This window comes from Patagioenas fasciata, chromosome 5 (assembly GCF_037038585.1).
Source record: "Patagioenas fasciata isolate bPatFas1 chromosome 5, bPatFas1.hap1, whole genome shotgun sequence".
Taxonomy (NCBI): domain Eukaryota; kingdom Metazoa; phylum Chordata; class Aves; order Columbiformes; family Columbidae; genus Patagioenas; species Patagioenas fasciata.
Window position 1 is genome coordinate 63,797,552 of NC_092524.1, and position 15,018 is coordinate 63,812,569.

General features: G+C 39.3%; 1 protein-coding gene across 3 annotated transcripts in view; it reads right to left on the minus strand.

Annotated features, from left to right (window-relative positions):
- The window catches only part of SYNE2 (spectrin repeat containing nuclear envelope protein 2), a 196,753-nt gene that overhangs the window by 129,070 nt on the left and 52,665 nt on the right, over positions 1-15,018 (minus strand). For all 3 annotated transcript variants that reach the window (XM_065838733.2, XM_065838734.2, XM_065838731.2), the window contains exons 27-37: positions 14,307-14,464; positions 13,765-13,912; positions 11,978-12,576; positions 10,932-11,111; positions 9,767-9,917; positions 7,222-7,380; positions 6,363-6,524; positions 4,123-4,224; positions 2,612-2,812; positions 1,211-1,376; positions 361-473 (exon numbers count right to left, since the gene is read on the minus strand). In XM_065838733.2, coding sequence (XP_065694805.1) covers positions 361-473; positions 1,211-1,376; positions 2,612-2,812; positions 4,123-4,224; positions 6,363-6,524; positions 7,222-7,380; positions 9,767-9,917; positions 10,932-11,111; positions 11,978-12,576; positions 13,765-13,912; positions 14,307-14,464 — 2,139 coding nt within the window. The remainder of the gene's footprint in view (positions 1-360; positions 474-1,210; positions 1,377-2,611; positions 2,813-4,122; positions 4,225-6,362; positions 6,525-7,221; positions 7,381-9,766; positions 9,918-10,931; positions 11,112-11,977; positions 12,577-13,764; positions 13,913-14,306; positions 14,465-15,018) is intronic.

The window sequence follows — 15,018 nt, forward strand, 5'->3', positions numbered from 1 at the left end:
TGCAAATTTTTCACGTTTGAGTCCACTGGGGATCAGAATTTTACTTTACTGTCTACATATTCGACTTTCTGCATCTTTGCACACTGAAATACTTCATCGAAGTCCATGGCCTTTCATTAACTGCTGTCCTGTCTCTCACTTGCACAACTATGTCTGAACTTGAATACTGATACTCCACTTTAACATTTTATTTTCTTTCCACTTATTATCTTAATGCTTTAAGTTACATGGAATGTTCTTTCAGCCTCAAGCTACAAACTCTCTGTAGGTGAACACATTTCCAAGAATAGTCTCCTGTGTAAAAAAAGACAAACTTCAAGAACAATCAGCTATAGAAATGAGAACGTTTTAATACTTTACCTTTAGCCTCTGCAGTCTTTCTTCCAGTATCGGTTTTGTTTCTGAGGGGTCAAAGCAGTCCTTCAAAGACAGCTGAGTGCTGCTGAACCAGTCATTAAAATTCTTGCACTGACCTGAAAAAAGATACATTCCAATTTTCTTCATTAATTGTATTCTGTAAAAGAAAACCCTATTTAACATTAATATTTCAAGACCATTTGTAATTAAATTTATCAGTGCTACTGTCAAAGGTTGCTTTTCGCTACAGACCATGTAACAGAAAATGCCGCAGCTCATATTTTTTCTTTTACCTAATATTAACTGGCAACAAACACAGCTGTTCGCTTGGGAGGAACAGTCTGCTACACATCGCAGCTTCAGTACACAAGACCTGGATTGGCCTATTGGCAACTTTTCTCATTACCACACAAACAAATACTACTCAAAAACTATTTGGGCCTAATTTGACACTTGCATGATCCTGTGTCTGCCCATAACAAAAATTAACTTATAATTCATTATTGTAACTAAGATTAAATTAAAAATTACTGGAAAAAAGAAAAGCGTTTGATTTCTGCATTTTATAACAAAATGTTCTGGCATTTGTTCCTGAATTATGCTTTATACTTCTTTTTTTTTTTTATAATGTAAAAATAAGAAACAAAATGCTTTGACTCAGATTGAGTGGTTGGTTGGACTCAAGAGCCGTTTTTATCCAAATCGTTATCTTGTTCAGAACCCTGAAGTAGTTTGAGATAGCAAAGCAGTTTCAGATACCAACCAAAAATAAATTAAATACACAACCTTCAAGTGATTACGATGATCAATACAAACCTATAAAGCTACATAAATGTGAAATGTGTTTGCTTACGGTCCAAAACACCGATAAAGTGATCTTGAAATACATGTTTCTTCTTATTAAATAATTCAGTGACACATTTAAGCTGCTTATTTAATTCATCCACATCAGGACAGTCTGTCTCTTCTTGGAGTAATGTCACGTGGCGTTCTTGTTGCAGAATTTTCTGGTGTATCTCCTACAGTTTTTGAAAAAGGACAACTGTTAAAAAGAAAAGTTGGAAGTGCAAGAATTTCACTGTACAGAGCTGCTTTAGTACATAGCAGAGTTTTCCAAAAGGATTTAGTCCTGCCTATATGGCAAAATAATTTCTTAACTTACACTGACATTAACAAGACAATCAATATAAGCACTGAACGCAACTTGAGCAGTGTGTATACATAAGTATTATCATCTGTACTCATACTCACGTACACTTTGGCATCACACAGAATCGGTATGCGAATTGCACAGTAATACAGTGCGTTCCAGAGCATCTAATACCTAGAAACTATAGTCTCTTAGATGCCATAGGCACTATTCCACCCTCTAATACCTTACTGTGTATGTCAACTTCCTGTGGGTTGAAAGACAACTTAAAGGGAGCTGGGAGAATTAATTAAAAGCTGTATCTTTCTGCCAATGCTTGTGATTTCACTGTCCCAAACACTAGCGGTCTAACACCCAGAATGTGCATAATCCACTCGGTGCTCAACAGGAGGTTTAAATCTTCCCAGCCTTGAACCTCCAAGCAGGGCACAACACTTTTCTCACCTTTCTCCCTGGTGCCAAGATGGCAAGTTGGCTGAAATTGCCTACTGGGAACTCCCCTTGCAGGCAGGCTCAGATGGCACAAAGACAAGCTCTGTATATTGCCCACTCTTGGAAAAGATACAACCCAGTACCCCCATTACTGCTTCAAATGGCCTCAAGTTGCCTGAGGGAAGGTTCAGATTGGATATTAGGAAATATTTATCCACGGAAAGGGTTTTCAGGCATTGGAACAGGCTGCCCAGGGCAGTGGTTGCGTCACCACCCCTGGAGGTGTTTAAAAGATGCTTAGATGAGGTTCTTAAGGACATGGTTTAGTGCTAGAGTTAGGTTGTGGTTGGACTTGATGATCTTAAGGTTCTCTTCCAACTATAATGACTCCAAGATTCTGTTCTGTGACTCTAACATACCTTGGGCAGTATACTGTTTGTCGCGCCTACCACTAACCATTTCCAATAGCTGCAAGGGGTAACTAACTACATCTGGTAACAATCAGTGAAAACACGTTTTTCTTCCTGGCAGCTTAAGGGGATAGTCAAGCCAGGCTCTTCACCTGAGTTATTCTAGCAGTTTACAACATCTACAGATGAAACACTTATGAAACTTGCCCAGGAGAAAAATAATGAAAAAATGATAAAATATGCGTAATTTTTGGCATGTTACCTCTAATTTAGTAAAGATCTCTAAGGTGTCAGAAGGAGACAAAGCTTTTAAAAGTGATTCGGTCATTCCAATCTGTGTCTTGGCCAGATCAAGGTCTCCTTTTAGTTCTGCTGTATTCACACTGTGTTCACTGGTCCCCTGCTTCGTTGACAAGAGCTCTTTTATTAGCTCCATTTTTTGCACAACAGCTGATCTGATGACCTTAAAATTGGAAATAAACATACGTAAGAAATTATACTGCATTGATTTCCTAGAATATTAGAACTCCACGATAGACATGAAAAGCAATGAAATGATCTGAAGCCTAGACGTTTCAATGACAGTTTGATCCAGTTTATTTCCCTCCCACTCCACAAATTAAGAAAAGTAGTATTTAAGCTCTGCTTTTCCAAGGAGGAATGAGCTCGGTTCATCTTTATTAAAAATTAATTTGCTGGTGCTGCTTTATTAACAGATTTATTTGTCAGTCTACTCCAGTGTCTACTGGCTAAAGGTCATACAAGTGCTTCAGCTACCAGGAAAAAGAGCTTGCCGGCTATGTCTGTACACACCTGCCTGAAGTGATCCCACTGGGGCAAATTCCCTACACCCATCCAAAAAACAGGCAAGGACAGTAGAGCGGTGGGGAGCTCTGGCTTGACACTACTCACTATGAAGCAACAGGTCCTTAACCTTATCTTAAGGCTTCTGTAGATTTGCTGAGACAGCAACTCAATGGGATCATGGCCACATGGTGAAACACAACCTCAGGGGGCTCAGGGCGTCTGGTGCTCTGGAGGAGCGTAGGGTGCACAGTGCAAGGTCAATGAGTTCTTTCCTAAGCTCCTTAGGTCACCTCACCCAGTGAAACTCCTCTGAGTTCACTGCCTGAGGATAAACACACAAATAGCCAAACCAGGTCAAGCTCGAAGTGCATCTGACAGACACCGGAAGGGGACGCTGAGGGAACTGGTAGAGGATTAAGGTATAAGGTGGCCTCAAACAGTGGAGAAGGGTTTATTCATCGCTGTGTGGAGTTGATTTCCTTGTGATATTCCAAAGGAAAACATCACAGTAACCACCACTCTATGCACATAGCTACACACTACCAGGCTACATTAAGTCATGTTCAGGAAAAGGTACAGTTTAAAACAGACAGTCAGGATGCTGAGTTGCTGGGATCCCCAAAGGGATGACAAAATCCACTGTGCCTGGTTATTTGGCCAGTAGCTAAAAGCCAGATATCACTTATACGGGTCCCTTCCAGCAGGCCTTGAAAACAGTTGGGTCAGGTCTAAGCCCCTAAAAGGCACATGACTAAGAGAGGCCTTTGTGTTTAAAATGACAGGTCTGGTTCTAACAACTTGAGAAAGACAATAAATGAAATGTCACTGCCAATAGCCAACAAGACGACTTCAGTTCTCTTTGGGGAGACTTCAGTTAAACCAAGAAATGACTGTGGCAAAGACAGTACTAGAATCAGGGCTGTACTAATCAGTACTGGTGTATTAACTCAAGAAGCTTCTTTGTACCTGTAGCTCCAGTGGAGGTTCATTACTGTTCAGAAGCTCTTCTATTTCAGCCACCGTGTTGTCAAATTTCTGGAGTTTCTGTTCTTGCACTCGTAAGCATGCCTAAAGGTGGAAAAAACACATCTGTAACTGTGTTTCTTCCCAAATTAAATCTCCATGTTACTGTTAGAAAATTACATTACTAATTTTCATGTTAGCAATTTTTGAACTTTTTTTTATTAGAGTCAGAAACCCTCTATGTTTCTCAGGCAGAGTAGTTGTTGCAATGTAGCATAAATTTAACAATGTTAATTATTTTACTTCTATATTAAGTCAAGTAAATTTGCAGGAAAATAATCTTAATTTTGTATTTTTTTTCTTGCTGCTTCTATTTGAAAGGGATATTCTCAGATGTTATAGACTCAAAGTCTAGAATTGGCATCCCGATGATACACTTTCATAGGGATGTGATAAGATACAACACATGCTGTAAGCACTTTTTTAATGTAAATCCTTTGTATATGAAAAGACCTCTGCTCATTTGAATGGAATTTGGATCAAGTCAGTAATGTGTAAGTAAAATAACAGCTTCAACTTATGAAACAGGATATATCTAAAATGGTCACATTGTCTCATATTCCTAAATCAATATTCCAAACTCCCTCAAGACAAAGTATTCAAAACCCATTGATGTGCCACAGCCCTTAAAAAAGTTCCATTTGCATGCTGGCTACAGGGGAAAGCAGAACTTTCTCACAGTATTTATACTGAAATTATCTTTAAATATGCACTCAAATAACTCATTACTTTGTTCTTTTGTCAGGCTTCTTGAAAGCACACGCACTGGTGTTCTGCTGGCTGGTCACAAAGGACCCTGGGTTTCAACCCTATGTAACGTGATACACATTGCAACAGTTGGGGGTTTTTTTGTAATTAATATTACTGTAGAGATGTTTCAGGATCAACAACAAAAGAAATAACAATAAATTGATAAATGAGCCTGGCACCCTCTGTGCTTTAAAACGTTTTACAAAAATACCAATGCACTGAGTTCAATTTTCTCTCCTTTCTATTCCACTTTTAGAGTTGCTCATGGGAAATCTGATTTCTCTCCCCCTTGCCCTCTCCTCCCCTTTCTTTTGAGAATTATCCTGTGACACAGGAGCAGCGGAGTCACCTTAGCACAGCCACCCCCAGCACAGCCTTTCCCAAGCACCAATAAAGGCACATTGGTCAGGGGCTCGGTCACATCATGCCGGCCCTGAGCAGTTTCCAGGTAACAAAATGGCTCTTAAGATGCAGTTGCCAGCTGGTGCATTTTTACTGGAGCCCTCAGGGACCTGAACTACCCCAGGTAAATTCTAACAACACAATGGTTAAGGCAATAATAATGTGACAAAACACCCGCCTCTGCACAGCACGTGTACTACTGTTTAATGGGAAGATCTATAAACAAAGAACACCTTGGTTTTTTTATTGCTCTGGAAATTAAAAAAAATGAGCAGGGCTAACAACAGCAGTAACGCTGCAAATAAGCATAATAAAAAACAGGGCATTTGTAGTGTATAAACACTGAGAAAAAAACACCTGCCTGCATATTTTCAAATATAACCCATATCCTCTTCTTTATGTCTCAACCTCAGTCAAGCAGGAAATTATTTTTATTTAGTTTGCAGCTCCCGGAGCTCCTCAGCATCCAGCCACTATTAAGGCTGTGTTAAGTTACATCGGGGAGCACACCGGGACAAGGATCACAGAGGCAAATCAGCCACCTTGGCAACGTCTTCCTGACCTGTGCATTGCCCAGACGTTTCTGAGGATCCTGCATCTTCATTGATAGGCAATTTCTAACCAGAAAACTAATCATTAGCCTATACACACTCTCTTCCCTTTCTTCCCCAGGCACAGGAAATATGTCCACCACCATACTCCAGACTACAGGCTTCCCATGCCTTCTCTTTGCTATATGTTTGCACAGCACAAAGGAATGAGGGGCCTTTTGTAGTCTAAAGTAGCATTTGCAGTACTGAATTAATTTTAAACAACTTAGTATAAATATATGCTATCTATTCACTAGTTTCCAAAACGTATATACCCAATACATTAAGGAATATCTTCAGCAAAACTATACATGCAGATACAATTGCAAATGTACAACTTTCTCTGCACTGCTGATATTTTTATGTAACGGGCATGTTTATAGTTCAAAGTCCATATCACTACAGTATAAGTTAAGGGTAAAAAATTTTCATTCAACTTACCTTCAACTGTGTAAGCTCCTCTTCAGTCAGACAATGGCCTTCTGCGTTCTTAAGTTCTTCATTTGCCCAAGCATCGATTGTGCCAGATAAACTAAGAAGTTTGTCCCACAAAGCCTGAGCTCTTCCCAAATTATCACAGTAGTTTTCAGTCTTCTCATTGATCTACCATTAGATTTATATACAGAAAACACACACAGATTTCAAAAATGTTAAGGTGTATTCTAAAAGCAAACACAACATAATAAAATCTGAGCAATATGAAACCACCCACAAAAACAACAAGTGCGGCAGGGGAAAAAAATCTCATGTGTCTTCACAGTGAACTGGTCACGGAGAAGATATTTAAATCCCTGCCACACATGTCGCCAAACATACCAATCACAACGGCAGCTTGCCAGTTTAAGGCAGGTTTAGGAAGCAGCCTTACTCATTAATGTTTATCTACTCTCAGTAAATACCATCTAATCTCAGTATTGATGCACTGCTTAGATCGACAGTGGCAATCATTTCTCACCAAAAGCACCAGCATTGTAATTCTCCAGATTGCCTCCAAAGTCTAAATCCACATAAGTTGTTATGGAAGCTTACAGATTTGTGCAGAAAGCACAAGTATTGTCTTTCTGCATTTCCTAGAATTATTTACTGCCAAGGAGTAGCCATGATATAACCTACCTGAAAGCTCAGAAACATTACACCAATAGACACTCCGCAAGCTTTGCTCCGGTAAACACTTGGATTTATCTCTTAAGGATCTTTGCCATATTGCACTTAATTTATTCCAAATATTACACACGCGTCAGAATCAATTACTATAATGCATAACAGATAAGACCACCCTGATAATTTACTTTTTACATACATCCAGCCATCTGTCCACAATAATGTTAGCCTCATTCTCAAACGGGGGCTCCTCAAAGCTTCTCATTTTGTTGAGCTGGAATTGCAGGTTTTTGCAGATCTGATTTATTTTGTCTACATCTTCAGAGTGATCATTAAATTCCTCTTTTGCCTCTTCGATCTGTGAAAAGGACCAGACGGATATTTACAATTGTGTTTACTTATGGCTGTTTATTCAACAAAACAATTTTAAACCGATGTGTTGTTCTTTTTAGTTTAGAGAAACAACAGTATTACACAAAATAATCTGTTTTATTTAATACAATGAGACTAGGATTGTATCCTGTGTTGTTATACCCTTGTCATGCTGATAGGAACATTTCTCTGTTAGAAATCCGTATTATTCAGGTTTGGCTGTACAACAGCTGAGTGAGAACTATGGATAATGTAATAATGTAATAATCATCTGAGATGCTATTACCATTTTAAAAAATATAACCTGCCATTTTGATCCCCAGGCTTTGAATTACTTTTTTTTTAAAAAAAAAGCTTAAATCCTACTTAAACATAGCCATTGTCAAATATCCCATTGCCAGAAACTGAAATGTCCCCTTTTCCCACTTTCTATTTAAACACTAGGCTGTTTCTTTGTGCTTAATTGTAATGTCAATGTTTACAAACAACATGGAAGTTTGCTGGAAAAGAAACACTGACCTCTAGTGTTAGGAGATTTGTTATTAAAAGCTATCCTTATTGCCCAGAGACAAGCATCACATTTTCTCACATGGATACTGCCAGCTGCTGAGATAAGGGGAGGGACAGCAGAGCAGCACTCACAAACCAGAACAAGGCAGAGAATCTTCTTTATTGCATAGATTAGGTTTAGACATGGTTTAGAGCTGGACTTGACAGTGTTAGGTTAACAGGTGGACTCAATGATCTTAAAGGTCTTTTCCAATCAAAATGATTCTGTGATTCTAAAATTCTAAATAACAAATAATCAGCACTCAAGGACATGCCTTGTATTATGCTACAGATATTGTGGACTGCAATGCTGAGGGTGGGAGTTGCAAAACTCAAGGTGAGGAGGAAGGGTTATTAACAGAGCGAGGGGTCTCCATACAAGCAGGGGCCAGGGTACGGCAGGTGATCTCCCCACAGCAGGAGCCCAGGTGATAAAAGGTGCCAGAGCTCTCACTGGTGACACCCAGAAAAGACCCTGCCTCAGCTGGTGACACACAGGGACATCCTTCTGTTGCACTGTTTACATTCCTTCTTTAATTTAACCATCCTAGGCACTGCCTGAGGGCAAGTGTTCCTGACTGATATGGATGATGCCTCATCAGAAAGCCTAAACCTGAAATGGCGACAGTAAAATGGTCACAATGGACATGCTGCTATTTCCTAATCCATTGGCCATGACAATTATGTCCAGTTGTTGCACTCATTAAGCCATCAAGAACTCAGCTGGCTTTTAAATTCTTCTCTGAAGAAGTAGTAAGTGTTAAGCTAAATGAGGGAGTGTCCATCAACACCCGCTCATTCTTTCTCATCAGTAAAAGCTACTGCTAATGTTTAACTGCTACCAAAGACAGAATGGAGCAAACATCGGTTACAGAGGCCAAGGCTCCTATAAAGAAGGTCTGTCTTCTAAATAGGTTTGTAACACAGGAGAAGCTAGAGCAGAAATACTGAACCATGTTGTTATGGCTTCCAACTGCAACACAGTGTGAGGCAAAGATTCACGCTGCAAAGGTAACCAGCTCAAGGAAATGCTGTATCATCAGCCCAGTTAAAACCATTTTGGCCTCCAGAAGTCCACATCCCAAGGCAGCACCATGCTGGTGATCCCCAAGCTGTCTCTGAGCACAGTGGCAATGATGTACATCGAGGTACACAAGCTCCAGCTTCGGAAGCAGGACAGACCTGCCGTGGTCCAGTCTCTGATCAGACGTGCCATTCTGACACAGCCTCAACAGTGCAAACTCCACAGCCTTGCCTGAGACTCATCGACACAAGCAAGGAGAGGATACAGATCTACATTCTTGGTTATAAGCTACAGCAATAGCAGAGAAACTACCAGCCCCAAGGAGTTGCATTATCTATAATATTATTTTTGCTTTAAGCAGTACAACATTGTTAAGTATCTTAGTAGTAACAAATGAATTTGCAATTTTGGTATATATATACAAACTGCCCACTGTAAGGTTTTTTAACTTCGTAGAAAACACAGAAATATTCTAAAGGGTATGGGTGAATGTAGTTGATGTCAACATGTGTTTTGGTAGGATAGGATTTCATCTTTCATACTAGAGCACAGTTTTTCCAGCTTTTTTTTTCTTTGGTTTGTTTTTTTAATCCTTTAAGAAGACCTTAATTCACTAAGCAAAATTAGACACCATCTCAAAACAAAACCAATATATGGTCCTTAAATACATTTTTGGAAGCCAAACTGAAAGCAAGGTCTTAATGTCTGCCCTGAAGGCTGGGTGTGCAAGGGCAACCCTACACCCAAACACTCCCAGGAAAGGCTTTTCTTACCTTTTCAGTAAGTTCTTGTTACTCACCTTTGTTATTAGTCTGTTCAAATTCTCCTTCCCGATATAAGAAGTTTGCTGCGAAAGCACAATCTCCTGTTTCTGGATGATGCTGGTCAGACTAGTTTTGCAACTTTGATATTGCTTCAAGAGCTCCAGAGCTCTTGCACACTGCTCCTGGCTATTAAAAAGAGATGTATTATTTATGGCCTGAGCATAAAACAGCAGCCTCGACCTCTTGTCTGCTTCCTTCTACTACATTCAGAAACGTGAGCAGTTGGACTACTGTGTTTGGGAGAGAGAAAAGTGGGGTAAACAGTACCAGCCACAAACTCTGCACTACTGTGTGATACCTGCTGTGATATTTGGCCAGTTTTCAGAATCAGAAATACCCTTCAACATCATATGCCTCTGATTCATATTTAACTATGATGTGAGCTGAGCAGTTCAGGTTTGTATGATACTCTCCACCTGAAAGGTGAGCTCAGTCACCAGTAAACTGAAATACAATGTGTAGCAGGTATCACAAGAGCTGGGGTATTGGACAGTGGGAAATACAGACTCAGCCCAGCCTGCAGCAAGATACGAAAACAGATTTCTCCCTCCAACCCCTGTGCAGGCCAGGAGGATTAACGAGCACTGCGCCAGTCCATGCAAACCATAAAGGCACCTTTAATAACCATGGGAGAATGACGGATGCCCTGGGTTATCAATCATCACCTCTCCCATCACCCTCTCAGGCTTATCAAACCAAGTTCCTTTGGTCTTTTCCTGCATAAAAGGCTTCCAGTTTTCACAGCTGTCCTCTGCCATTTGTTTGACTTTTCTATTTTGAATGTGCTGGCATGAAATTCACAGTAAATATATATCATTCCCACCAGTAGACAGGCTTTTCTTTTGGATACCAATTTTATTTTTTTTTTAATACCAGTTAAGTCCAACACATCACTGCATACCTGTTAAATTATGGGACTGTGATGTTCTAAAAATATGTAAAATTCATGACCTTTGGCTGCAAATTTCTATGTGAAATTCTTGGCTTTATGACAGTTTACAGCATCATAATAGTAACATTTGCTACTGTATCAGTATTTCATTTACTTTAAAGTATGGTCTAAGGATTTTTGCTGTTTCAATTTACAAGCAAGCTTCTTACTCGTACAATGCTACTTTAAAATGTAGTTTTTCTCCTTACCATTCAGCAACCAAGAGTTTTGTATCCTCCCATAACCTCTCCGTAACTCTGCACAGTTCATTTGCTTCCTCTGCTTTTTCCTCTTTGATATGTAGGAGCCTATTAGCAATTTCTCTCATAGGTTTCATTTCAACAGCAGCACAATCCAATTCCTTGTCCAATTCCATTAATGATTTTACCCTTTATTAAAAAAAAAATTAAATACAAACTTATATTAAAGTAAGTCGTTGATTATTTTTCCCAGTGTACTTATTGAGTTCCCTAGAAATTCATCCTGAGCTGCACATACTGACTATATAAAATAACATCATCGAAAGTCTAATTTGATCTTCAGCTCATGTAATTTGACATAGTCCTTAAGAAGAGTTATGCTGACCAAAGCCCTTTGAGAAAGTAATTCAAAATCCTGAAATCCAGAAGGGTCTGTATGAACACAGTGAATAATTTTGTATTAAAAGATAAGTGCATTCTGGCTACCTTAAAATATGGTCTAAGAAAGCAAGCTATACCACAGCATGAGATTTCACAACCTAAAAAATGGTTGCATTTTATAAGCTACTCTCCCCTACCCTTTTCCCTCTGCATAAACAGTAATGAATTGTTTATTCATCCTTTGCAAGGCTGCAGAGAGCTCCTTTGAAACAGCATCAGAGACATACAAATAATGTTAGTGGCTTTCTCAGGGTCTGGTAAAATAACACAAGGCTTCCACACCGCAGAGTTTCAGATCACTTGGATCAGAGATCAGACCCATCTCCCTGTTTGACAGTTTTCTTACTGAAAACTAAGATCATAAACAATCAATATCTCCTATTTTCTCTTCATCAGTGCTGTTTCAAACAAACATATACATAGGAGTTTAAAAGAAAAAAAGGACAAAGCTTCCTTATTTACGTTGTGGTGGAACAAAAAACCCTAAAGTTCACAGCTTCTTTCAATGCCCCACAGATGCTTCAAGAAACATTCAGGTTTCAGGGCTCTGCTGCCAAGGGCCCTCTGAGTTCACTGAAATAATGAAATTAAAAGAGCTTTAAAAAAGAATTCACCTTTGTTGAATAGCTGGAATTGTTGGATCCTTCAAGCCTACTTTGCTAATTCTGTCACGTAGATCCTGAATGTTTTTAAGGAGTTCACTGTTTTTTGTGGAAAAAGTCTTGTACAAGTCTTTTTCCTCTGGAAGTGTCTGTTCACTTGAGGGATCATAAGTCGCATTTAGTTCTTCAGATAAAGTCAGAACAAGGTTTTCACAGCAAGTCTTTCTCCCACATTCAGCATCTTCCAAACAGATATCAACTGTTTTCAAGCGTTCATCCAAACATTTAGCTTCTTCTGCCATATGAGAAACCTCTTGTGCAGCATCTCTCAATGTTTTTCCCTGTATTTCAGGGTGACCTGAGGAATCTGAGAGACATTTGATGGAAGACTGAATCTTCCTCAGTGAGGCCATAAAAGCTTCCAGATCTTTAAGGACTGTCTCACGGATTTGCATTTTATGGCTCATTTCTTCAAGCTGGTTTTGATAGTAAATCATAATTTTACTTGCAGCTTGCAGATCTATTGGATTAAATTCATCTCTTGCTGAACTATCTAGGTGTTCCAATTGTTTGCACACTTCAATCTGATTTAATATGGATCTTTGCAGCTCCTGAAATTGAGAGAACAACCAACAGCGTTAGCAAGTGAAAGAAAACCTGTATCCTGCATACAAGTTGAACCTATGACGAAAAAAAAAATTACAGTTGCAATAAAATAAGTATGTTAAACCGGGTGGTTAAGGAAACAAGCTTCTTTTTTCCTACTTGGGACTTTGGTGGAGGGAAGGAAAAAAGAAGAACAATCAAATAAAATGGTATTCCACAAACAGGGAATTTGGTCAGCATTATAGAAAGCTCAAGCCTCTTTCCAGCAATCAGATAAGAAGGATAGAAAGATGATGAGAGTCTAGGGACTGAAACCAGCAGGCTCTGGAAGTGGGAGATCACTCAGAGCACAGGTGGGCACATATTATAGATGTTTGTTACTCTGCCACCTTTTAAGTTCTTTATGCTATACTTCTGGAGGAGACTTACACACAAATCAAAACCTCTTGGTGAGGTCTGTGTGCTGTTGGCTTACACCCCTTAGACAAACAGCAGCGTGTCAGTGTTGTGAAACTGCAAACGCGCAGAGAGCCGAGAAAAAATGCAGGGCCCTTCCGACCAAAAAGAGTCATCTTAGGTAGAGAGTGCCCATGCTATCTGCCCTACAGCTTGAGAGACCTAAACCCTACTTAGCCGGTAAGCCAAGGGCAGAGAAATGAAACTTCGAGTTCTGTGTAGCAGTCAGAGTGTTCAGCTCAGAACACACATCAAGAACAAACAATATTCACCCTGCCCAACAGCCAGACCAGAGCCCAGGCATAAGACACTGATAGCAGGTGAACAAGTTATTGCGTACATGCAGAGCTCCCAAAACCATCCTGGACTGTGCTCACATGCGGTACAAGGCAGCTCAGCTTAGCTCAATTACCACCACATTATGTGTATGACTCCACAAAGTTACACAAAGCCAGGTGGGAACAGTGTAAATCTGGATCAAAGGAAAGTCCTGACTTCAGATGAAATGTTCATGACCATGTTTTTTATAGGAGAGCCTTTAGAGTTTCCCTGGCTGGCTCTACAGGAACAATGACATTTAAAGCAAAGAGAGTAAAATGCTCTTATAGACTTCAGAAGGTTTGAGAATCCTTGTGAGTGGTCCCAAACTCCTGAGTGAAAATCCCATGAAGTTCTCTAATTCCTAGATATACTAAACACCATTCTGGCTAAGGTGTGGTCTCTGCATTTTCCCTTACCTTTAGTTCCCTATAAGCAAGATCGCTATTCATCAGATTAAACTGCTGGATGTCCTTTTTCTTCAGCTGCTGATCTAATTCACATAGAAGATTGGATTCGTTTTCTATTGGTAAAACAATTTCCAAAGCAGTCCTTACAGAGTTTGTTCTACAAGAAAGGTAACAAAAATGTGAACTGGGAAAGCAAGCAAGGAAATACACTCAATGTTTTACAACACAAAAAGCAACAAATATAATGTAGTTGATTGTCTAACAGATATAACCTTCCTCCTCCTGAGGTCAAAGGAGTTTTTCCATTCATTAATAAGAAATGCAGTGTGAATCCCAGTGAATTTAACTAAAAGGCTGAAGGAAATAACAGTAAACTTGGGATTGCTGCATAGTGATGTTACAAACATTTGCTCTGCGCAAACTGGAGAGATTCACACTATCTAATGTATCTAATGTATGTATGTAATGCACACACACTATTCCCTTCACAATCCACACATTAGTCACAATAAACTATTCCTTAGCTAATATAATGAAATGTTGATTTTTACCTGGTACTTATAATATCCTGAAGCTCTTTCCATTCTCCTTTTAGTTTGCTTCTCATCTCAGAGATAGTAGCCTGCTGCACTTCATCCACAAGACTTTCTAAGGAAGACGAGATGTTTTCCAATTGTGTCCAACCAGAATTGATTTCACTCTCTATCACCTAAAAGATATGTGGCATTAATTGCACTAATATGATACCATATTTCTCAATGGATTGGACAATTCATAAAATTACAGTCACAAGAGTCTTTGCAGAAAAGGTGAAAACATCACCTGAAAGTAGGAGTATCTATTGTTGTACACAATTCTCTACCAACTTTTTATCATGAAAATTTCCATGTCAGATAATGTCTTGGTTATATTTTATAAAAGGTTTAATAAACATTCAGCCATTTTTACTACAAGAATGAATGGAAAATAACTTAGTTATGTTTAAAAGAATAAAAAACAAATGCAGAACTGAACCAAGTTCTGAGATGCTAGACAAACTTTGTACTCCTTTCAAGCAAAGACTTGAAAACTGCAATAGTAAATTCTCCAACATTGGTTATGTGCCTTTTATCATCTTCCTAAAGGTTGTCACAAACCTGATCAAGTTGTAAGTCCTGCAACAGTTTTATTCTGCACATACACCACTGACATTTAATCGTTCAACTCTGGTGACTCCTCCAGCCTGACCAGAGTCCATCACCCACCACTCCAGCTGACAGAAAA